The sequence below is a fragment of the Ascoidea rubescens genome (assembly GCF_001661345.1).
Source record: "Ascoidea rubescens DSM 1968 unplaced genomic scaffold ASCRUscaffold_13, whole genome shotgun sequence".
NCBI classification, from domain to species: Eukaryota; Fungi; Ascomycota; class Saccharomycetes; order Ascoideales; family Ascoideaceae; genus Ascoidea; species Ascoidea rubescens.
The window spans coordinates 375944-399582 of NW_017962925.1; the positions used below are offsets into that span (position 1 = coordinate 375944).

The following is a 23639-nucleotide window of genomic DNA, read 5'->3' on the forward strand; positions in this document are numbered from 1 at the left end:
GATTCACCAAAAAAAAAAAGCTCTAAAAACAAAACAAAACAAAACATACTTGTAGCCAACGACACCAACCTGGTGATGTCCACCCAGTTGTTTAACACATGTTCAACAGCTATCAAAACAATCTCCTGTTAGTAAATACAAGTTCCCCCAACCACAACAGCCCTTCTTCAGATACTTGCCTTCTGTTCCCTTTCCAATGTCCTCAAGCTGTCTCTCGATGGTCGACACTTTTGTCTCTAGTCGAGTTGCAACAGCTGCCATTTCACTGAACACTCTCTCTTCGAGCTCCTTCTCCTGAATAAGCTCATCGATTGAAACCCCATTTGAACTGTTCATTGTGTTCTGTTTCACTACTTCACTTCTTCTCTTCTTCTCCTTTTCCCTCTCTTTTGGTCTGGAAAAAAAGCGCCCAAAACGGAAATCGTAAACAAAACGAACATAAACACAAAACAGAACAATATTCTTCTTCTTCTTCAAACCAAAGGCAAAGTCAAATTGCTGCCAGAACTCCATCTTATTTTTCTTCATTTTTGTATCACAGGCTGGAGCGAGTCCTTTTCTGTTTATTGTTCCTTTCTATCTCTTTTTTGCCTTCTGTTCTTGCTAATGCCATGCTGCTATTATGGCCAACTTTTCGCCTAGTCACAACGATAATAGCATAAGCAGTAATAGTGATAACCATCAACATATAACTCTTGCTCGAAATAATAAAGAATTGGCCAAAAGAAACTCGTTGATGATGGCAAGGATAACAAATCTTGAAAACAAAATATCCGAATTGATTGCTGAGAATATGGAATTGAGAAAAAATATGATTGAAAAGGAATCTGAAAAGAAAAATTGGCTTGACGATAAATTGTCTACAATCGAAGAAGGTGTAAATGAAAAATTCATTGAAATCTTTAAAATATTCCAAAATATAAGGTCTATAGAAGGCTTGCCATCTTTGAATTTGTCGGCTTTCAATAACCTAAATGCTTTAAATCTAATAAATGCTTTTAGTCCATCCAATATTAGCGTCACCGAAAGAAAGAGAAAATCTTCAAGAAGAAAATCCATATATATACCAAGGAATACAGACAATGATTCAGATTTTGATCACACTATTGAAAAGATAAACGATACCACCTTTAAATCTCAAATTGACAAAAAAATTGAGAAAGAAGACATTGAAGATCAGAAAATTAATTCATCTCAATCTCAATCTCAAAATGAAAATGAAAATAAAAATAATAATCATTCTCAAATTTTACTCACAGATAATGACAACCAGGATAAAAATGAACGTTCACTTAAAACTCAATCCTCTATTTTATCTGTATCATTTAAAGAAGATACAATTACTAATAGTGAAATTAATCAAGACACTAAATCAAATAATGATGTGATTACAGTTGATAATACGTCTCATTTCAACTATACAACAAACATCAACAACTCAACGTTAACTAATATAATAACAATAAGCGATGATGAGGATGAATTTTCAAATGATAATGATAAGACAAATATCAATCATAATATAATAAATACCAATGATAGTTATCATAATAACGAAAATTTGAAAAAAAGTACCGAAATCAAAAACTTAGAAATAAATTCGATTATTGATAATGATAGTGATAATGATAGTGATGATGATAGTGATGATGATATCAATATTAATAACAATATTAATAACAATATATTAAAAACTAGAAATATAGTCGATTCACCAGTGAAAAATCAGTATTTTGATAACTTGCTTCTGAGTAAATATAAAAGCTCTGGGTTCCCTAAATTTTCTGTTTACGAAGAGAAATCAAGCCCGGATTCATCTACCTCTACTTTGGAAATTGTAGAAAATACTACAATTGGTATAAGTAATGATATTAAATACTGTAAGCCTGATAATAAAGAAAATAGAATGTTGTTCGGTTTAGATATAGAAGCAAATTCTACTTCAATTTCCGTTTCTAAAGAAATAGAAGAGAAAAAAAGTCAAAAAAGTCAAAATTCAAAAATCAATAATTCTTTTATTGACAAAAAAGGTATAAAACAATTGTCGATTAATAAACAAGAAAAAAAACCTGAAACTGATTTTAATAAAAATCCAGAAATTAATAATAATCAAAAATCAAAATCAAAATTAAATGCGGATTCAAAATCAAAATCAAAATCAAAAATCAAAATAAAATTTTCAAATCAAGACAATGATATCCTTATTAAAGATCAGAAAAAAAGCATGAGAGCAAAACAAAATCCTCCTTTAATAAGTTTGAATAATAATTCTCAAAGCAAACGAAATAAACAGTTCCAAGAAACCACTGATTTTTCTAGTCGGAGGAGAACTAGAGGAAAATCTATAAACTATACATTGCCTTCATTAAGAGCAAAAATGAGAAGACCCGATCCTCTCGAGAAAGACAATGGAAAAATTCAAGTGAAAAGAGAGAAAACCTCTAGAAAAAACTCAGAAGTAATAACACTAGTAGAGGATAGTGGTTTTCAAGAGGGAATAATATCGACTAGTTTACCCAAAAAAAGAAAAGCATTAACTGATCTTTCAAAAAATAAAAATGTTTCAAGGACAGAAATCAAAAAATCGAGCTCGATGGATATATTTGATTATACGGATGATGCTGAAAGATTAGCATTCCCAAGTAAAAAAATCAGGACAGTGTCAACAACTGGGCCAGAAATAAAAAGTAAAAAAAAAACAAGACGAAGCACTTTAATAATATAATTAATTTCTTTTCGGCTTTTCTAATAATGCAATCCATTTTATTCAATTCTCTTATATTATTTATTTAATTAATTTTCAGAGTATGTATTCTTTAATCTATAATATTCTCAATGATTTTCAAAAAAAATTCAGTTTGAAAAGTACTAAATATTTCATGCACAAACCCATAATAAACAATTTTTAAACACTCATGTTCATTGAAATTTTTGGGTAAGGGTTATAATCGACTATTTCAAAATCTTCAAACTTGAAATCATCAATATCATTCACTTTTCTTTTTATTATAAGTTTAGGAAAGGTTCTGGGCACTCTTTTCAATTGTTCGCGAATTGCATCAATATGGTCATTATAAACATGAGCATCACCCATTGTATGTGTAAAAGTTCCACAGTCCATATCACACACCATTGCTATTAATTTTGTTAATAAAGTGTATGACGCAATATTAAAAGGCACACCAAGTCCCATATCGCAAGATCTTTGGTAGAGTAGACAGTTCAATTTGGGTTTAGAACCCCCAGGAGGAAAATTAACATAAAATTGGCTGAAAACATGGCATGGTGGTAAAGCCATCTTTGGAAAATCTGGTGGATTCCAAGCAGACATTATAATTCTTCTATCATAAGGATTGTTTTTCAATTTCCATATCACATCAGCCAACTGGTCAACACCTTTACCACTGTAATCTGCGTCGCAATCGGTATATTCAGCACCAAAATGTCTCCATTGAAACCCATAAACAGGCCCAAGGTCCCCTTCTCTATTATTTTTAAGACCAATTTTATCAAGATACTCACGAGAACCATTTCCTTCCCAAATTTTTACTCCTTTTTCGGATAACTTTTTACCATCAGTGCATCCATTGATGAACCATAATAGTTCATGAATTATTCCTTTTAAAAACACTCTTTTTGTTGTTAATAGCGGGAAGTTGTCATTTGACAACTCAAAACGAAGCTGTAGAGGTGCAAACAATGATTTTGTTCCGGTTCCAGTTCTATCTGGTCTGATTTCGCCATTTTCAATAATATCCCGACAAAGATCAAGATAGGCTTGCTCTTCTCTATTACTTGGTTGAACGTCTTCTGCAGTCATCTTCAATTTTCTGGCTACAATAGTCTACAGCATTTTAGCTCTTGGATTGAATCAAAAACGCCAAATCCTTTTACATTGAAACAAAACGCGTAATTTTTATTTTTTTTGACGTGCATTAAAGCCAACGCGTGTTTACGCGTAATACTGCACTAACGCATATTACCAGCTCTGTGGTACTGAACTGAATCAGGTTTGGAGCAAAAAAGCTGAAGTGTTTAAAAAGTGGTAACGAAATTGCTGCTTCAGCAAGACCTTCTGTGTTATGCTGTGATAACAGTGAAACCGATGAGATGCCTGATTTAACTTCTCTTTTTTTCAATTGCATTAGGATATTTGACGAGGAAAATTTGAAAGAGCCTCTGGCGCTTAAAACAACTAGAGAAAACTCCATTTCTATTGAAAAGAGAAATTCCTATTTCATCATCAATGACGATTTTAACAAAGAGTGCACAGATTTGTCAAATAAATTGACTGATTTGACTTCATTAATAAGAGAATTGAGACCAAGCTACTTGCTATCCTCTAGATACCATGATAATGATTTCTTATCGTCTTATGGTGGAAACAACGACGAGAGCGACAGTGAAAATGACAGCCAAAATGAAGAAAAAGATATGACAGAAGCCCAGAAGGATGAATTTGATTCTGAATGCTTTATGATGATAAGGAATTACACATTTTTGCTAGCTCAAATTGAAAAATATGAAAAGATGAGGGCTGAAAAAAGAATCATTTCAATAAAGAAAACTAAAAAAATAGCAACCTCAAGCCAGTTACAAACGATTAACCTTGACCAGGAAAATTCTATATTTTCCAAACTAAAGTCAACAGTGGGTAATATAAGCAGTGTTGTAAATTCTGTTTCCAATAAAGATTCATTGGAATTGTTTACTGATGACATTTCAAAACATCGTTCCAAGATTTTATTATATCTAAAGGAAGAATTGGAATATTTATCCAGTACATTTCAGGAAATGCAAATGATAAGATTGAATAGAAAAAAGGACATAAGAATGAACGATCTAAGTAATATCACAATAAGTAACGCTTCAAACATACCTATTGACTCAAAAATTAAAGACAATAATAACAATAATAACTTTGATATACAAAACGATGCAAACACTGTTTCATTAGAGGAAGAATATGAAAAGAAAAAATTAATTAATGAAAATTACAAAACTTATGAAATGGCAATGCAAAAATTAACTTTACAACAAAAAAATGATCTTGCAAAGCAAAGCTCTTTTTTGTTGAAAAATAAGTCAGAAGAGCTCAGTAAAATTAAAAATTTGGAAAAATCTTTGATTAATATAGTGAACATATCAAAAGAAATATCGGTCAATCTAACTACTCAGTCTGAACAAATTGAAAACTTGATTGAAGTTCAAGAATTAAACGAATTAGATGTTTTGAAGGGAAATAAAAATTTGGCAAGTAGCAAGAAAAAAAGTAGAAGAAGTGCTAAAATTATCATTTGGACTTCCATCTTTTTAGGATGTTTTATTATAGTCTACGATTTTGTTATTTGGTGATAAATCAAAACAATTAGAAAGATTGTACAGAAACTACATAAATATCTTTTATTTAATAATTTATTTACGAAAAATTATTTTATGCTTTATAATATAGTCAATTTCAATTTAAATACATAAAAAGCCAGTAGTTTTTTAAAATAAGAACTTTTCAACTAAACCAACGCCAATAATATATCCATTTTGTATCAATACTAATCTTCCTAATTTATGGTTATCAGCAAACTTCATTAAAGATAATTCTCTATCTCCTTCCACTTTAACGGTAACCACTGCATTTTGGCCAGAAACTAAATGAAGAGAATTCTTTTTCTTTTGAGCTCCAGATATTTCTTTGATCTTTTCAATAGAAGCAGGAACTGAGGCTGATCCCCTAAATAACATAAATGGGGCACCAACTAATAAAGGCTTATTCTCAAGATTATATAATTTCAATTTCATTTTAAATTTTTTAACAGCAGAAACAGCCAAAGGTTTATTTTTCTGAACTCTGTTAATGCCTTTTTTGTCAATCTTAGTAATTAAATCACCGAACTTGATAATATCGGTTAGTGTTTGACTGCATAAAATCACTTTCAACTCCTTATGTTTAATCAGTAAAGTAATATTGTTATCGTTTTTAATAACAAACTCTTTTTCTTCAACTTTACTTGATCCATCTGGCTGAACAACCCAAGACTTGATTGAATTTACTCTTAAACAAAAGTTAGAAGGTTGAACTAATACACTTTCACCAATTTGAATACATCCGCTCATTACTTTACCAGTTAAGTTAATGTCATCGCCATGTTTGCTTGTATCGATATCGTTAATAGCGAAAGCAAATGCCTCCTTAGTTAAATCTAAAGAAACAAAACGATTGTTCAAAACTACAGCCTCATTTTCTAATGCTTCAACTAATGTAGGTTCTTTTTTGGGATACCACTTGAACAATGACCTGTTTGTAGATTTTTTAAAAACATTATCACCATTTAAACCACTTACAGGGATAAAAGTAATGTTTTGTTTTTCATAACCTGCTTTGTCAATGAAAAATTCAAGTAATTGATCCTTGATATCATTAAATCTGTGTTGATCAAAATCAATGGTGTCTAGTTTATTAATTGCCACAATTAACCTGGTAATTCCAAGATTTCTAGCTAAAACAGTATGATCTCTAGTTTGACCATCAAAAGTGAAACCACTTTCAAAAGCACCAGTTGAAGCATCAATCATTAAAACGGCGACATCTGCTTGTGAAGTACCATTAATCATATTTGGAATAAAATCTTTATGACCTGGAGCATCGATCATGATAAAATTAGTGTCCGCGGTTTGAAAATTTGAGGTCCCATAGTCAATGGTAACACCTCTTTTTCTTTCATCTGTATTTTGATCCATTATCCAGGCTAAGGCAAATGAGCCTTTACCAATAGCACTGCTCTCTTTTGTTAATCTATAAAGTAACTTTTGATCAACATATCCCATATCATATAATAGTCTTCCCATTAAAGTTGATTTTCCAGCATCAATATGACCGATAACAGCAAAGGTTAAAGTTTTCTTTAAATTTTCCAGTTTAATTATTTGAGATAAATCAAGCTTTTTGTAAGGTTTTGTTGTTTTAAATGATGTTTTAAGGTTAGTTGTAGGAGAAGTTATTACTGAATTTTTAAATCCCTTAATAACAATTTTTTCAGTTTGATTTTCAATTTGTTTTCCAATTTGATTTTCTTCGGAATTTGAAGATAATTGATTTTGATTTTGATTTTGAGAGGGGAAAATTGATTGCTTGTTCAAAGTGGTTGTCTTATTGGCTGTCTTTAAATTGGAGATTTTTGATACTTTTTGTGATTTTGCTTTTGAGTTTTTTTTATTTTCTAAAAATGAGATTTTGTTAGTATAATTTGGAATTGAGGATAAATCAATTGAGTTTAAATAGTTTGAATATTTAGTAAGAATTAAATTGAGATCCGGGTTTGATGTATGATTTTTGTTTTGAATTTGTTTCAAATTAAAAATTGAATTAACAGAGGTTTTTTTTAACAAATTTGAATAGCCATGTTTATTAATTTCGGTATTATCTTTATTATTATCTTTACTATTATCTTTACTATTATCTTTATTGTGATTTATGTTATAAAGAAGACTATTTGCATTATCGATTTTATTGAAATTTTGATTAAAATCAATATTTAAATTGAATACAACTTGAGGTTCGGAGCTTTGAAGATAGGAATTAAAATCTTTTAGATTCTTTAAATTATCAGGTTGTTTAAAGTTTTTAGTTATTTTATTATTTTTAATTATTTCGTGCTTTTTAATTGGAGAATCGTTTAATTCTTTCTGGTTTAGTTCAGTTTGCAATTTTTCATTGTTGGTTTTTTGAATAATACTTGGTGTTATAGTTGGTTTAGCAGCTGGTATTAAACTGTTTTTGTTTTTGTTTCTTGCTTGTCGCAAGGAGGCGAGCTTGGATATAGTTTTTTTAGGAGCAGGTTGATTAGACAGTATGTTGTTTTTGAGTGGACTAGTTTTTATTTGAGGGAAATCATTTGAATTATCATTAGTAGTATTGGTATTAGTATTAGCGTCTTTTAGAAAAGAAAGATTATCCAATATAGATATTGAATTCAAAGATTTTGTTGGTCTTCTTCTAGGAGTAAGAGGTGTGAGAGACCTAGTATTGAGTGGTTTGCGTATCGTGGGTCTATTTATTGCAGGTTTGATCATCGTTGTGTTATTAGTTAAGTCGATTTGTGGTGTTGCAGATGGTTGTTCTTCTGAAGATCTGTTTAAGGTATTTCTCATTAGATTATTCAAAGATCTATTCAATGAACTCTTCTTTCTTAGTTTAGATAATGAAGATAATTTTGAAGTGGTTGCTATTTTTATTGTTAGCAAACTTGTTAATAGTATTTTAAGAATAAAATGGTAGATTTAGAACGCGATTTCAACAATGAAAGAAAACAAAAGTTCAATTGATATTGAGGAATCTGTGTTCATATAAAAACAAACAGATGGATTTTATCGAATATGAGCAGGATTTTCTTTGCTGTTGGTGGTGATCCAATTTTGGACAAATTAAACAAACAATAAAAGTGGAAAAAAGATGAACATATACTTACTGCTTTGGGGGTCGATGGTAATCTGTCTGAATTTTGCTATGAGTTCGTCAGCAGCCTTGATAACATCTAGGTTGTGGAAGTAGAGGGACTCTTCGATGTCCTGGTCATTGTAGCCTTTGCAGTTTGTGAGCTTTCTCTTGACGAGAGGAACAAGCGACAAGAGCCTTACTTCTTCTTCCTCAGTGAGGTTGTTGGGGTCGTAGTAATCACCATCGTCTGAGTAGGTGTAGTCGCTCTCGTAGTCGTAGTTGATCTTCTTCACCATATCTGGGTTGTGTGTGGTTGTGTTGAATCGCAGCTAAAGAAGGAGAAGAAGAAGCAGAAGAAGAAGCAGAAGCAGAAGCAGAAGAGGCAAAATATTGATTACATAACCCAAAACCACTGCTTTGGTTCGACTTTTTTCTTCTCCTTCTTCTGCTTCTTCTTCTGCTTCTTCTCTGTGTTGTATTCTCTTTGCTGTGTTCTTTTTGCCTGTGCTATATTGTGTTATATCCCTCTGCTGTCTCATATCTTCAACATGTCCAAGTTCTTCTCCATCGACGAGCTCATTGCCTCAGACCAGTCTCTTTCCAGTGACGACTTCTACTCCTCCAGCACCTGTCTCTACAAGTCTATATCGATGGTGAAGCTCTTTCCTATCCCTCCTCCTGAGAACAATGAGTACAAGATTGCTCTGTGGAGCTTGGGGAACCCTCTATGGCAGGGCTTTGTCACCATCAACGAGGTGGAGGTCATGATCAACCCCAACAAGTACGATCAATGCCAACCATTGTTGAGTCCCAACCAGCTCTACAAGATGATGTTCAAATTCGAGAAAAATGGCTTTGTTTTCACTGAGTGCAGTTACATTTCTCAATTGGATTTCACATCAGTCAATCTCATAAACACAAGATTCAACAGGTTCTACGTGATAGTGTCCGAAGTAAAGAAGAAAAGAGTTGCTTTGGGTTTGAAATTTGACAATAGAGACGATCTCAATGAGTTCAATTCTGTGGTGTTGCAGTTCAAGAGAAGATTAAAGGCCTTTTCGGATGATTTAACTATAGATCCTATAATAGTAGAGCCTGATAGCAAAAAAGCAGAAAATGAGAATCCAGCCTCAGATCAAGATTCTTCTCCTGTTTCTTCTCCAAAAACTGATACAGATATGGATATGGAATATGATCAAAATAATCAAAATGCAGACCAAAATAAAGATAACAGTTATCTGCGTGGTTATGATCCGATAAATACTGATAAAACCAAGACCAATACTACAAATCACAACGATGACGACGATGACGACGACGACGACGACGATGATGATGATGATGATGATGATTTTGGTGATTTTGTGTCTGGTTTTGATAAAATCAAAATATCTTCCCAACATTTCCTTAAATAGTCCTGGATCTTCTTTTGGATTATCATTCATTACTGTTATTTATTACTCTGTTTATTCAATTACAATTTCTTTATAGAAGCTATCAATATAGATAAATAAAATAAACCATAAAATTAATTTTCCCAAGGAAAAAGCTACTTTATCACCAAACCTATTTCTTTTGCACAAATTACTCTTGACTGGCTATTGTTGCTTGGACTTTTTCATCAAAACTGCCATATTCAACACTTTCTGTAGTATCAACTGTATAGATAGGAGTGAAAACACTCTCTTCCTCCACAACCTTGTCTTCAAGTGCAATGCTACGAGTTATAAACTCTTCACCACCACTGCTCTCGCTCTTTGTATTACCTCCCTTAGGAACATCATATAACCCCAAAAATCCATCAGTAGCTTCTGCATTCCCACTATCGTAAAACACCACAACAGCTGCAGCAATAGCAAAGAAAAAAATAAAAAAATGCCCCATAAGATAAAGAGGATTGGGAATGCTGCCATCAGGAACATTGAAGTTATGAGGATGCTGATATGACCGGTGCTGGTGTTGTAAATTGTTTAAATCCAAACTTCTTAACACATCAACAGGAATTCTTATTTCCTTTGCATTCTCGCTGGTTTGTTCCTGGGTTTTTTCAGTTTCTTTTGTAATATCTTCCTTCGAAGGCTCAGAAGCAGGTCCTCCAATCTCTTTCTTGTTCTCTGTTTCACTCATTGTATAATGTCTGATATAATATAATATAATATAATATAGTACCTCTTTCTAGTTAATAAAAAGATAATGGAAAAGAACGAAAATTCAAATCAAAAGCGAGATTTGAGCTGTTTTAAATAAACTTTCTCCAGTTCCTCTTTTACCCCATTTTCCAAAAAAAATTGATGGAAGTCTGGAAGAAAATCAAAAAGGGAAGTTTGAAATTCAACGTTATTTTTGAACCTACAAATCCAGTCAATTTTAGTACCAGTTTATATTAACTTTTTTTTTAACGTGAAAAATATATATCAAAATAAACAAAAGAAAATTATAAAAACTAATTATTAAATAATCTGCATCTTATTCACTTTTTCTTTTATTTGCTTTCAGATACTCTAATATTATTCTGCTCACTTTCGTCCTTCCCCAAATTGTACCTCTCGTAAAAAGTCTCCCACATTTCAATACATTGTTTCTGGTTTTCTACCAAGCTTTCCAAATACATTTCGACAGAGTTTCGGAAATCCTCGATCTTTTCAACTTCAAACCTTTCCATCTCTTTCTTAATTGTACTTGAAATATCTTCAAACTTTATCTTCAAACTAGCCTTTTTATTTTCAACAATTGACAACTCATTTTTAAGATTATTGATCTTATCAATTTGATTTCGATGGCTCTTATAAAATTTATCTAATGTTAATTGTTTTTTATTGACTTCACTTTCAACATTTCCAACTAGTTGTAAAATTTTCACTCTTTGTTGGAATGCTTGTTTAATTGATCCAATTAATCGAACATACTCATCCAATACACTTCCTAAAGTCAACATGTCTTGCAAACAATTTCTTTCCAAAAGCTCTTTAATTCTTAACTCAATCTTTGAAAATTCTAAAATCAACTCGCTAGTTTTTTTATTAATTTCCAAATCCGATAAAATTGATAAAGTTATTGAAAACTCTTCTGTAACAGATGTCAACTCTTTCTTTTGTTGAATGACATTTTCTAATACTTTATAAAAGCATTTTAGATTATTATCCAAAGTCTCAATGTAAATCTTGATATCCTTAAAATATTCATCGGGTTCAACAATCTTTGGTTGGTTACTAAATGCCTTTTCAAGAGCTCCACCTAATCCGAATGCACCCATAAATCCACTACTTTTACTTGAGCTATTCCCATTTGTATTATTACTGTTACTACTTGAAGAATTGGAATCTATTGAATAGCTAACATCATCTGTCGCAGAAGATGCACCTGAGCCAGTCGCTCTTTCTCTTTCTTTTGAATCTTGACTAAATTTTTCACTTTGTAAAAACATTATAAAATCTTCATCATTTTGCAAAATGGAATTAAGAGAAATTTTTATTAACATTTTTTCCAATGATGATCTTCTATTTTCAACAAAATTTTCATTGAATCTACCCATTGCCTGTTTGGATGGTGGAGGAGGAATTATCATTCCTGGATGATTTGATTGTAATTGATGATAAACCCATCTAAAATCTCTATATCTCCTTGAAACAATGGTTTCATTATTCTGAAAATTCTTATTTTTATTTTTATTTAAATTATCAATAAAATTTTTAGAATCAGTTTTAGTTTTAACAGAATAAACGATGTGAGCATTAGTCAAATCTCCAACTTTTACTGGATCACCAACCAATATGTCATATTTATTCAAGGGAATTTCAGGTTTTTTATTCTTATCGAGATTAAGATTATTTAGGTCATCACTTTCATCACTTAGTGATGGGTTAGCCGAATTTATATCCAAATTTTTGAAATATGCTCCAATTTTAGAATTTATTGTGGTTATAGATGCCAAAGAATCAGGAACATCATGAGAATAACCCAAAATATCAGATGTTCTTGAGCTTATATCAAATAACGGAGCATCAATAGATTTTATCAAGAGTTGAGCAGGAGATTGATGTTTAATTATAGAATGAGTAACCTTTGGAGGTTCAGTATTAGCTAATCTCGCACTTAAAGGATCTGAATCTCTTCTTTTTATGCTATTACTATTACTATTGATATTGATATTGTTATCATTATTGTTATCATCACCGCTATCAATATAACTGTTAGCATGATTTTCATTGTTGTTTGATTCTACAAGTCCATCCAAGTTGGAAATGCTTTGACGACGATGACGACGAGGTCTTTTAGCCTTGTACATTTTAATCGGGGTATTAGTTGATTTTGACTGATTTACTAGTTCATTGTTGTCAAGTTTATCAATTACGTTACCATCAATTACTTGCTCGTTGGAATCATTAAATAAAGCATCATTTTTGTTTATTCTGGATGGTTGAAATTGAGGGTTGTTAGGTATCAAAGTGTCATTATTGCGAATATCATCAGTTAGTGAAAAAAATAAATCTTTTTTGTCATTTTCTTGATTATTATTCTCGTTTTCATTGAAATGACTACTGTTGTTATTGATGTTATCATTTGATACTGTGGAAGAATCAAGTAGTGGTACCTCCGATAAGTGAGTTTCAGACAACCTTTTGCCTAATGAAGTTGTGTCATTGAGATTGTCGTTACTAACATAAAGGTTTCCTCTATGATCATGATCAGAAAGAGGTTTATCGCTATGAATAATAGAATCGTGAGGACTTTTTTGTGAATCGACAGTGGACTGAGTATCAATCTGTTTCTTGGTGTCCATCTGAGAAAAAGGATTATCAGTTGGATCTACTGGATGATCATAGGGAGACGCAAAGGAATCATCGTCAAATATATTGGTGGATTCCCAATGGGAGGAGGTGAGATCTTCCATGTTCTGATAATTGATGCAAAATACAGAAGAAGCTAACAAGAAAGAAGAAGAAGAAGCAGAGAATGCAAAAGCAAAAGACTAAGATTCATTGATCAATTGATCCCAACATCTCTCTCCTTTTGAAATTCTTCCTTCATCAGAAGCGAAAACACTGCAATACAAGTTCCAACCAACACGTGATCTGATTGTGACCGAAATTGTGGTACAAATGGATTGTGTTTGTTTATGTGGAAAAGTTTGTGTGTATGTGTTTTGATGCAGAGCTGCATAAGCGCCACTATTGTGAAATGTTTTTACAGAAAAAACTTTCTAGCGTATAAAAAGAGAATAAATTAAAACAAATGGAGCATGGTTGATTTTGCTGATCAGCTTTCGATAAGGAGAGCTTGATAATTGACCACATCTGTGTTTCCCGATGCCTTTTGTGCAGCAGATATGATTGCCTTGACCATGCTGTTGAAATCTAGATCTTGCACAAGTTTGCCAAGTTCTTCATTTTCAACCAGTAGTTCTTTTTGCAAAACAGTTAGTTCTGGCTGCGAGAGATTTGAAGAGTATCTTTGAATGACCTGCTCTGTTGTCATATTTTGCATCAAATCATTAACATTTGGTAGAGGGATCAAATTGTCTTTGGTGAACAAGCCGTCCTTGAAACCAATGAATAGTGTAATGTATAAAACTGTTTTTTCAATTTCTCTTTTCATCAAATTCTCTGATGTGTTATTATTTTGAGTTATTTGTCTCCAATCATTGGATAAGATCGCTCTTTTCCAAATCAATTTAAAATTATTTTGTTTATCAGCATTAGTAGAGGAATTATTCAACTTTAAAGCCTTTGAAAAATTTAGCTTCATTCTATTAGATAAGATATCGACTAGAGTCAAACAATCGATTAATTCATTCGCATTTAATTTTTTCTGTTTTAAAATTCTAAAAATAGAAGACTTTAATAATTTGGTTAGTATAACGTAATTTTTCTTGTGCAAATTTGTTAATAGTTCTTTGGTTAACATATCAGTTTGAATTGAGTAATCCTTTTCATTTTCATTTTCATTTTCATTCTGTTTGATATTAGTTTCATTAGCATTTTGAATTTCTTGCAACTCAATATTGTTATTAGCATCTACAAATGTGATTAACTCTTTATAAAATTCTTGTTGAGTATTGATAAATTGCAAATTTTCTTCAATATTTAAAAATGAGTCATTTAATTCATTATTTCCTTCGGGTATTAAGCCTTGTTCAGTTGCAGCTAGCAATCCTAATTTTGAAATTGAAAATTGCAACTTTTTGTTACTGATTAAATCATCCGTATTATTTGCAACATTGAATAATGTTTTTGAAGCATTTAAATAATCTTCATCTAGAATATCTCTTATCCAAGATATTCTTCCAAGGTTGTTATTTTGCAAGTATTCTTTCAAGTAGATATTGTGTTCGGGAAAATCAATTAATAGTGATTGCAATTTATCAGTATAAACATAATAACTATATAGTGTTTTAGCAAATTCGTAGCCGAATTTTTTAAAGTAATAGTCATATTTCTGTTTAAGTTGATCTGAATTATTTGCCTTATCTCTTTCATCTTCTAGGATTTCAACTAGGGATTTTAAGTCTCTAAATTCTTCGGATAATTTTAATGCAATATCTTTAGCGCCGACTAGCACCAATGATTTGATCCATATACCGATGTTTCTTTCGTATTGGGATTGGTAAATTTCGATTTTTTCTTGAATTATTTTAGTCAATGGCTGTGAATTTAACCAAGACAATACTAGTGAGTATGAGAATAGGAGAACTTCACATAGTGATATTAAGTTGTTTGATATTTCTTTAAATTCGTTAATATTGTTAGTATCGTTAGTAAGATCATTAATGTTGATTATTGAGAATTCTTCGATATTTGTGTGAGTGACATTTTTGATGATGTCGAAATAAGCATGAAATAGTTGATTGATTGTTAATGAGATGTCATTTTGATACAACAAGGGTGTAAATTCTGAGGAGATGTCTTTGTTTAAGTTGAATAGGCTATATTTTATTTCAATTTCTGTGGCAATGATTCCTTCTTTGATGGCGCTGATGGCAATAAGAACAGCGGCTTTGATATAGTTTAAATTTTTTGAAGCAATTAAACGAGATATAATGGTGGTTAAAAGAGGTATGATTTTTTTGATATTAAAACAGAAGAATTGTTTTGACAAGGCGAATGTGTCTTCATTAGTTTGGATTGAGTTTTTGGACAAGATGTGATTGAAAGAGTCAATAAAGATGGAAGATAAATTGTTGTCTTTAGAAGTGAGGGCTTGTTCAAAAAAGGGCCATAAATTGAAAGCGGCAGATATTATTTGGATATCGGAGACTAGGGATAGCTTTGATTGGACGTTTATGTCGTCTAGAAAGTAGATGGAAACGTATTTGGCAAGAGATAGTAGTTTTGAGTGTCTTAGTTGGAGATGGTCAGTGATTGAAGTTAGATGAGGAGGTAGATAGATTGAAGAGGAGTTTAGGAGAGATTTTGAGACAGATAGAATTGCTTGTTGGATTTGGGAAGAATTGATTGATAGGCCATTTGGGACGTTGAATAGGATTGGGTTTTGTTTGTTGAAGCCGTAAAAGACAGCTTGTTCGATGTGGGAAATTAGAAAGGATAAGATGTTGAATTTTTCTTGATTTGGAATTGAATCTGGGTCTGAGTTGTTGAGAAGAGAATCTGGGGAGGTGTGTTGAGAGGAATTTTCGCTTGTGAAAAGTTTGTCATCAAATCTTTCAATTCTTAAGATTCCAGAGTCCTTTGAGATGATTAAGACGGATGGATTTTGAATAGGATGGTTATTTTTGCATTTTTGATCTTCATAACTGGAGCCGATGATTTGTATATTTGATTTGAAGAAGATGACGTCTTCCCATTTTCTTTTGTTTTTTAGGTTGTGGTTTAGTTCTGAGATGATGTCTGTTAGTACAATGGCGTTATCAAAGACGATAAAGGCGGTTGATTGAGGGGAGGGGATGTATAAGGAGGGAGTGTTGATGTAAGGAGTGTTGAAGCAACGTATCCTGAAAGCTGAGAAAACGCTGAATTCCTTTTCTTCTAGTTTGATTGTGAATAGGATGTAAGTTAGTTTGTTGTTTTCGGAAGTGTCATTATGTTTTAGAGCGGATAGGATTAAGAAGACGTCGAAGTTTTTGTTTTTTATGGGGCAGGAGTCTAGGATTTGAAGGTGAATGTTTAGATATAGATCTTTGATGTAGTTGAGGAGGATGGAGTAGATTGAGGAGCTGAATATTTTGAAAGATTGGTTGTTTCTCGAGCAATTCCAGATTGATAGGTTGCCGTTGGTGGATAGGAAGGATAGTTTGATTGAGCCATGGCCTAGGGACTTGATGGAATTTATGGATATGATGGAGTTTTGTTTTGAGTGGAAGAGGTTGTAGTTGTAGTAAAAGAAGTTTAGGTTTGAGTTGATTAGGTCGTAGCAGGATAGCTGTGGTTTTCCGGAAGAGTCCTTCAAGGATAGGAGGGAGATTCTGTTGAAGTTTGTTGCAATTACTATTCCAATGGGTTCGATGTTTTTTGCAAGGGAGACATATTCGTTTTTGTTTAGATTTAGGTTGATTGAGATATCATGGTTGTTTGAAAGTAGCTGTAGTTCGTTTGCGGAGGTGATCGAGGTGTAGTAGTTGATGAAACCGGAGGATGGGTTGATGAGTAGTAAGCCTGGATCAACACTTTCAGCGGGAGGAGCAATTAGCAAAGCAATTGGTAAGTGTTTTTTGTCGTCGTTGTTGTCGTTGTTGTTGTGGCTGTTTTGAATTGGTAGGATTATTGTGTATGGATCTGATTCAACAGAGGTGTAGTTCCATATGTAGACATTTTTAAAGGAGGATAGAGTAGCGAATTTTGTGGATTGATCAAAAGAGGCGGCTAGATTTGAATTGAGATTTTTGTTTTGTAAAATGGATGGGATGGCGTTTAATCTAGATACAGAGTAATTTGAGTTTTTTGTCAATTGAGTGGAGTTTGATAGTAGATTGTTTTCATCGGGTAAAGAATTTGAGAGTAGTTTTGTTTTGATTGCAGTTGAATTTTGAGAAGTTGAAGATCTTTGAGTTGACGAAGAAGCCTTGTTTATTGAAAACATTATTAAGTATAATTAAATATAATGAATGGATGAACGAATAGCTGTTAGAATATTGAATATTGAATATTGTAATAATATTCGTATTCAATTAGCTAGTTATTAATAACGATATTGAATATTGATGTTTTGATATTTGAAAAATCTTTCAAATATTTACCCGGCTTCACTCCACATCAGCCTTTTGATTACAAAAACGAAAATATCTATGGCTAGTTATTTGATCGTGATATTTGCGTGATATTGGCGTGATTTCGGTTTTGTTTTTCCCTTGAGATGTTTCCAAGAGGATGGATTTAGAAGGGTGCAGAAAACTGCCAGAGAATGGCCACGAAGATGGGTCTGGTAGAACACAGATGAAACAGGAAACTTAATGGAGCAGATAAATGGAAGCAGTCGCTTAACAGCTAATAAAAGAGACGAAACAAGAGGGAAGGTGAAATGAAGTGAGCAGAAATACAACGAGGGTGGTATGAACGATTGCTGCGAGCAAAGAAAGAGAAGAGAAGAGAAGAGAGGAGAGGTGTGGGTATTGTTGAAGAAAAAAACAAGAGAACAAGAAGAGAAGCGATCAAGTTGGCTGCTCAGACAAAGATTCGTATGAACACCAGGGAAAAGAAAGGATTTTCGGTTGATGGAGGTGAGCGCGACGAGAGAACGGAAGTGTACCAAAGGCAAGGGGGGAGGCAAAAGCAAACGAGTGGACAGAATGAAGTGGCAATGGGCAGCCGAGCACTTTGGAAGGGAATGGAAGGTGAAAACGGCACGAAAAACAGCAACGCGCAGACGCGAATAGAGTGTTGGCAACCGGTTTGAGACTCAGACCCGCCGTTGGGAGCGTTGACAGTGCGCGGTTGAGACCAGGCCGGTGGAAAGCCGAGCGGAAGGTGCAGCTTCTGTTTCGTTGTGTGTGTGTGCGGAGGGAAAGACGCGCAACACAAACACGCTTTTGCTCGGGCTGGCAGCAGCAGCAGCAGTGAAGGAAAGATGGGAAGCAGCGGCAGCAGCGGCAGCAGCGTGGCGTTTGGAGTCTGCGCGTCGAGGTGCGCGGTGCAAGCAGGAGCCTGGGGGAGAAACGACCACTGCAAAGCTGGCGCTGGCACACCCAGGGTTTGGAGCGGGTTCAGCGCTTAGCAGAAGGGACGAGGCCTGAAGAGGAGCGAAGAGGCCTGAGGAAAAGGAAGAGGAATTGACATATAAGCTACTCGAATCCTCTTTTTCCTTAACTCTTTTATATTTCAGAGCTCTTCCTGCTTTGTGTTTTCATCATCTTCTTTTGTTATACTTCTGTGTTTGCACTGCTTCCCAACAGCTGCTATCTTCCTTCTTCCTACTCTTCCTGCTCTTCATTTGCTTTCCTCATCCGTCTCCCACCAAACGCTCTAAAGCTCCAACCACTCCATTGCAACGTTCTGTTTCACCATCTCCTGCCTTTAAACTTTGATAGTTACAAGAAGTGATCAATTGGAACATTCCTCTGTCAGCTTTTGGCTCCAAGTTTATTCCAAATCTTCCTTTGACTCTCTCTCCATCCAATATCTATCTGAACTAAAATAAACTAAAATACTCTAAAATATATTAATTTAAAAATAAAAACGACTTTATTTTATCTGCTATCCCCAAACAACCTAGCCACCGAACCACCACCTACTTTACTCTCTTATATCTGATATTTGATCGTCGTTACCCATCATTATCCAAATATCGATCCCTTTTTTGTTTTATTCTCTTTGGCTCCCTATTACATCTCATTAATCAGTCCCAACTTATCTCGTTTCAATCCTTTCTCTTTCAATTCAATTCAACCTAATTTCATTTTTTGGTTTCTCAGTTTCATTTATTTTTTTTCTTCTTCCTTACTATCATTATCATCATTATCATCATCATTTCTATTTAATATAATTATTAATATCAATATCAATAATATATTCCTATTTCTATTTCCATCTCTGTTACAATTATTTGGTTCTTTAATCTTTAATCTTTAATCTTTGATCTAATACCATAATCATAATCGTTATCATAATCATAATCATATCATAATCACAATATTATCCTAACACCTTTTTATTTATTTTTTTAAATATTCTTACCAAATAACCAAAAAAATCTCTCGATAATCTCTTTATTCTTTAACTATTTACCTCAAATATTATCACATCATTCATCCTGTTATTATCTCACTACTCTCACTGCTCTATCACTTTATCACTTTATTTGATTAAATAAAAATCATTTATAATCTCTCTCTCTGTTACCCCATCTCATAATGAACTCAAGAAAAGCTACTAAAGACAAAATGAACATATCAAATCTAACCAATAAAGACGACAAACCCTCTAGTTTTTCCAGATCCCTAAAACAAATTCTTAACCCTTCCTCTCCAAAATTAATTTCAACAAAATTATTCTCAAAAGAAATTACAAGACACAATAGACTGTCCTCTCCTATAAAAAATTCCTTCAACTCTAACGACATCGATAATTCAAACAAACAAAACATCTCTAGATTTAACAGACTATCTCTACCTTCAACTCCTTCTCCCCCTCCTCCTCCTCCCCAAACTCCCTCCATTCCTTCCGCTAATCTCAAAGCTCAATTTGCTTCTCCTGACATTTCCTCCTCTTTTTTCTCCGTCCCTGCTTCGCCTGGCTTCATCTCCGGTTCAAAGAGAACAATATCTGGCTCCATCAAACTAAACAACGTCCCACAAACTCCACACCAATTCCCTCTCAACATTAACTCGGAAAACGAATTTGAAAACGAAAACGACGAACAATACGAAAATGCTCTAGACAACCTAGGCCTTTTAAAATCCCCCAAACAAGACTACGGCTCTTCTCAAGATATACTAAATTCTCCAGAAAAATTACAAGAAATCACCTCAATCCTAAAACACAACCTATCATCTGTCTACCTAAAACTTCAAAACAACAATGAAAACCAAAAATGGAAAATATCAAAACACCAGTCCCTACCAACTAACTTTCTGCAAAATAACAATTTCCAAAGTATCAATCTTTCAAATCAAAATAACACCACTACTATCACCAGCAACAGCAACAGCAACAGCAACAAGTCAAAACACAAACTAAATAGACACTCATACATTGACAAAACAAAACTCCTGAACCAGCGAAATATCTCCCCAATCGACGACAATGATCGTCCTTCAAGATCAAACCTACTCGCCGAATCTCCTTTAAGATCAACAAACTCTTCAAGGCACTCTTCCAGCTCAAGACGCTCAAATCTTAGCAGCAACCCTCATCGCCACGCCATATACGTCCCACAATCCGTAGAATTCAACTTGGCCTCTTTAGCAAACTCTCCCAGGCAATTCCAAAGCATAAACAACACTTCCAGTGATCTCATATACAACCATGCCGACGAATCCCATATCTTGTCCGCCGATGATGCCTTCTTAGCTGTCATCTCTAGATCCAAATTCGACAACAAAACTATCTTCAATACCAATACCAATACCAATATCAATACTAACACAATCACAGACAAGAACTCAAACACAATCACCGTTAACAATCATGACAACACTAACAATAACAATCCAAATAACGACAACATAATAGTCGAATCCCCAGACCAAGAAATAACACTTGAAAACACAAAGTCCACCTCAAATTCTCCACATAACAACACCATCCCTGCATACATCCTACCAAAAAAAGAAAACGATTTAGAAGAATCTTCTGCTGAAAAACAGGCAATCGAATCTCTTATGGCAATTTCAAATTCCCACAACTTAAACAACTTTCACAAAAGATCTCCTCCAAGAGGCTCCACTATCCACAGCTTATTGAACAGTGACCTGGATATTCCATCTAATAAATAACTTATCACATAACGATAATGAATAATGAATCTGCTCAATAAAGTTATTCAAAATTCCTCTTTAATCTAAATTCTAATTCTAATTCTAATTCTAATTCTAATTCTAATTTTACTGTTTTCATCTTAACGAGATTTTTTTTCCTTTTCTTTTTCTTTTTCTTTTTCTTCTGGGGGTTGATTTGTGGGTGTTTTTGTAAATATAATTGTGATTTGTGATGGTGCAATTGTTTCCAATTCAATGCTGATCTTTTCTCCTATTGTTTTCCGATTATTCACGCTCCTTTAATGTAAAACGTCATACCATTGTTGGTTTTTTTTAATCTTTTGTTTACTGTTAATTTTTTTCGTCTTGTTTTGTTTTTTATTTTCAATATTTACTTCTTTCACTAAAACTAGAGTTTTTTTCTAATTTTTCTTATTGTCTATGCCTTTTCTTTCTTTTCTTTCTCTTCTTCTTGTCTTCCTTTACTAATTGTACATTTCGAAACACAAATTTCTGTCTTGTTTCTGTAACTTTCATCTTTGTGATCAACATCAACTCGCTGCATCTCGTCGTCGATGTCCAAATCCACCCAAACTGCTTCCGTTTTGTGCTCTCAAACCTTATCCTCAATCTCTAATCAGCCTGTTTTGACTCATCTGCCACTTCTTTTTGACTCATTTGCTGCTTCTTTTTGCCTGTGGCTCGCCTTTCCACTGTTTTCCTTGGTCTGATATCGACTTATATATCGAGTAATGTCTCCACTGCAAAATGCAATTCAGCACTGAAAAATAGGCTTCTCAAACCAAAATGTCGCTTGCCAACACAGCCATAGCCGATTCAAAAATACATGCACAGGGCTACTCCCAACAGGACGCTGAAGACCCTCCTCCAGATGGTGGTTATGGCTGGGTCTGTGCGATATGCTCCATGTTTCTTCTCTTCTCAACATGGGGAGCCAACTCCTCCTATGGTGTAGTGCTTGAATACTATATCAAAAGTCACTACTACGCAAATGAAGCTACTCAATACGACTATGCCTTGATCGTCAGCATGGTCGGCTTTCTAGGCCAGTTTTTGGCACCAGTAGCCTTGATATGCACCGAAATGTTTGGTATCAGGAAAACAATCTTTTTCGGAGTCTTGGTCCAGACTCTTGGCTATATTCTAGCAAGCTTTTGCAATCACATTTGGCAATTGTATATCTGCCAGGGACTATTGCTCGGTATAGCCTTTGCCTTTATTTTTATTCCTCCAACGATGACTTTATCAAGTTGGTTTTTGCACAAAAGAGGTATGGCCACTGGAATCTCCTCTGCAGGCGCTGGTTTAGGAGGTATAGTTTTCTCGCTATCAATAGACTCAATCATAAAGGCAAGCGGTGATCATAAATGGGCTCTAAGATATCTTGGTTTATCGACATGTGTCATTTCTGTAATATGTGCACTGTTAATCCGATTCAGAAAACCCAAAGACATACCCAAATTCACCTTCAATGAATTGAACCAAAAAACAATAAAAATGTTCAACTGGAAAAAAATTAATCTACCAACAGTGTATATTGCTCTATGGTTTTCAACAATTATTATCGGTTACACTTTGCTTCTATTCACTCTTTCCTCTTATGCAACTTCCATTGGTCTAACAAGTTCTCAAGGTTCTATTTTGACTGCGATTTTAAATGCATCACAAACAGTTGGCAGACCATGCATGGGTCTATTAGCAGATTTCTTGGGAAGAATAAATACTTGCCTTTTACTAACAATTTCTAATTCTCTTATGATATTTGCTTTTTGGACAAATGCATCAAATTTCACTTCATTAATCATCTTTTCTTTAATTATTGGTCTAACAATAGGTATTGGAAGTGCTTTATCTCCAGCACTTTGCACTGATAATGTGGAAGCTGATCTTCAAAATTCCTCTTATTCTTTTATAAATATACTTGTTGGTATTAATAGTTTATTTCCAGCAGTTGTTGCCTTAAAATTAAAGGATCCCGATTTGTCTAACCCTTTTTTTAATACTCAGATATTTTGTGGTTGCACTTTTGCTGTAGGAGCAATATTCTTGATTATTTTTAGAGAATGGAAACTAAGAAAAATCATCACCATTAGATATGATTCTTTATTAAACAACAATTGCAATAAAAATGAAAAAAATAATTCTAGCAAAAAAATATTACTAGTCACTGACCAAGAAGAATTAGGAAAATGTGAAAGAATACTAAAACAAAATTTGGTATGTTATATCGTTAGAATTTTCCATCCTTTAAAAACTTAACTTTGATTGACCATTGTAGAGATTTCAATAAAAAAAATTAAAAATTACCGAAATAAAATAAAT

General features: G+C 33.4%; 11 protein-coding genes across 11 annotated transcripts; 5 read left to right on the forward strand and 6 right to left on the reverse strand.

The window, feature by feature from the left end:
- Positions 1-102: 102 nt before the first annotated feature.
- ASCRUDRAFT_71995 (uncharacterized protein) lies at positions 103-528 on the reverse strand (the record flags this gene model as incomplete). Its single annotated transcript, XM_020192012.1, has 1 exon — positions 103-528. The coding sequence occupies one exon, from the start codon at positions 526-528 to the stop codon at positions 103-105; it is 426 nt and encodes a 141-aa protein (XP_020045587.1).
- Positions 529-622: 94 nt separating this feature from the next.
- On the forward strand, positions 623-2725 carry ASCRUDRAFT_9673 (uncharacterized protein; the record flags this gene model as incomplete). The annotated part of the gene is made up of 1 exon (XM_020195219.1): positions 623-2725. One exon carries the CDS (start codon positions 623-625, stop codon positions 2723-2725), a length of 2103 nt encoding a protein of 700 aa, XP_020045588.1.
- Positions 2726-2905: 180 nt separating this feature from the next.
- CDC21 (thymidylate synthase) lies at positions 2906-3820 on the reverse strand (the record flags this gene model as incomplete). Its single annotated transcript, XM_020190806.1, has 1 exon — positions 2906-3820. The coding sequence occupies one exon, from the start codon at positions 3818-3820 to the stop codon at positions 2906-2908; it is 915 nt and encodes a 304-aa protein (XP_020045589.1).
- Positions 3821-4063: 243 nt separating this feature from the next.
- On the forward strand, positions 4064-5483 carry UFE1 (Ufe1p). The gene has a single exon (XM_020193821.1). It carries the CDS (start codon positions 4111-4113, stop codon positions 5353-5355), a length of 1245 nt encoding a protein of 414 aa, XP_020045590.1. The 5' UTR covers positions 4064-4110; the 3' UTR covers positions 5356-5483.
- A 7-nt stretch (positions 5484-5490) lies between these two features.
- On the reverse strand, positions 5491-8749 carry ASCRUDRAFT_15039 (uncharacterized protein; the record flags this gene model as incomplete). The annotated part of the gene is made up of 2 exons (XM_020189281.1): positions 8463-8749; positions 5491-8219 (listed from the first exon to the last, which is right to left on the reverse strand). The coding sequence occupies exons 1-2, from the start codon at positions 8725-8727 to the stop codon at positions 5491-5493; spliced, it is 2994 nt and encodes a 997-aa protein (XP_020045591.1). The 5' UTR covers positions 8728-8749.
- Positions 8744-9846, forward strand: ASCRUDRAFT_15040 (uncharacterized protein; the record flags this gene model as incomplete). The annotated part of the gene is made up of 1 exon (XM_020189282.1): positions 8744-9846. The coding sequence occupies exon 1, from the start codon at positions 8980-8982 to the stop codon at positions 9844-9846; it is 867 nt and encodes a 288-aa protein (XP_020045592.1). The 5' UTR covers positions 8744-8979.
- Positions 9847-9873: 27 nt separating this feature from the next.
- ASCRUDRAFT_77349 (uncharacterized protein) lies at positions 9874-10633 on the reverse strand. The gene has a single exon (XM_020193822.1). The coding sequence runs from the start codon at positions 10556-10558 to the stop codon at positions 10016-10018; it is 543 nt and encodes a 180-aa protein (XP_020045593.1). The 5' UTR covers positions 10559-10633; the 3' UTR covers positions 9874-10015.
- A 170-nt stretch (positions 10634-10803) lies between these two features.
- VPS5 (sorting nexin 1) lies at positions 10804-13433 on the reverse strand. The gene has a single exon (XM_020193823.1). It carries the CDS (start codon positions 13320-13322, stop codon positions 10914-10916), a length of 2409 nt encoding a protein of 802 aa, XP_020045594.1. The 5' UTR covers positions 13323-13433; the 3' UTR covers positions 10804-10913.
- Positions 13434-13539: 106 nt separating this feature from the next.
- On the reverse strand, positions 13540-17553 carry NUP133 (Nup133p). Its single transcript, XM_020194974.1, has one exon. The coding sequence runs from the start codon at positions 17462-17464 to the stop codon at positions 13688-13690; it is 3777 nt and encodes a 1258-aa protein (XP_020045595.1). The 5' UTR covers positions 17465-17553; the 3' UTR covers positions 13540-13687.
- Positions 17554-19730: 2177 nt separating this feature from the next.
- On the forward strand, positions 19731-21314 carry ASCRUDRAFT_82278 (uncharacterized protein; the record flags this gene model as incomplete). The annotated part of the gene is made up of 1 exon (XM_020194707.1): positions 19731-21314. One exon carries the CDS (start codon positions 19731-19733, stop codon positions 21312-21314), a length of 1584 nt encoding a protein of 527 aa, XP_020045596.1.
- Positions 21315-22103: 789 nt separating this feature from the next.
- ASCRUDRAFT_9682 (MCT family MFS transporter) lies at positions 22104-23576 on the forward strand (the record flags this gene model as incomplete). Its single annotated transcript, XM_020195220.1, has 1 exon — positions 22104-23576. One exon carries the CDS (start codon positions 22104-22106, stop codon positions 23574-23576), a length of 1473 nt encoding a protein of 490 aa, XP_020045597.1.
- Positions 23577-23639: the final 63 nt, after the last annotated feature.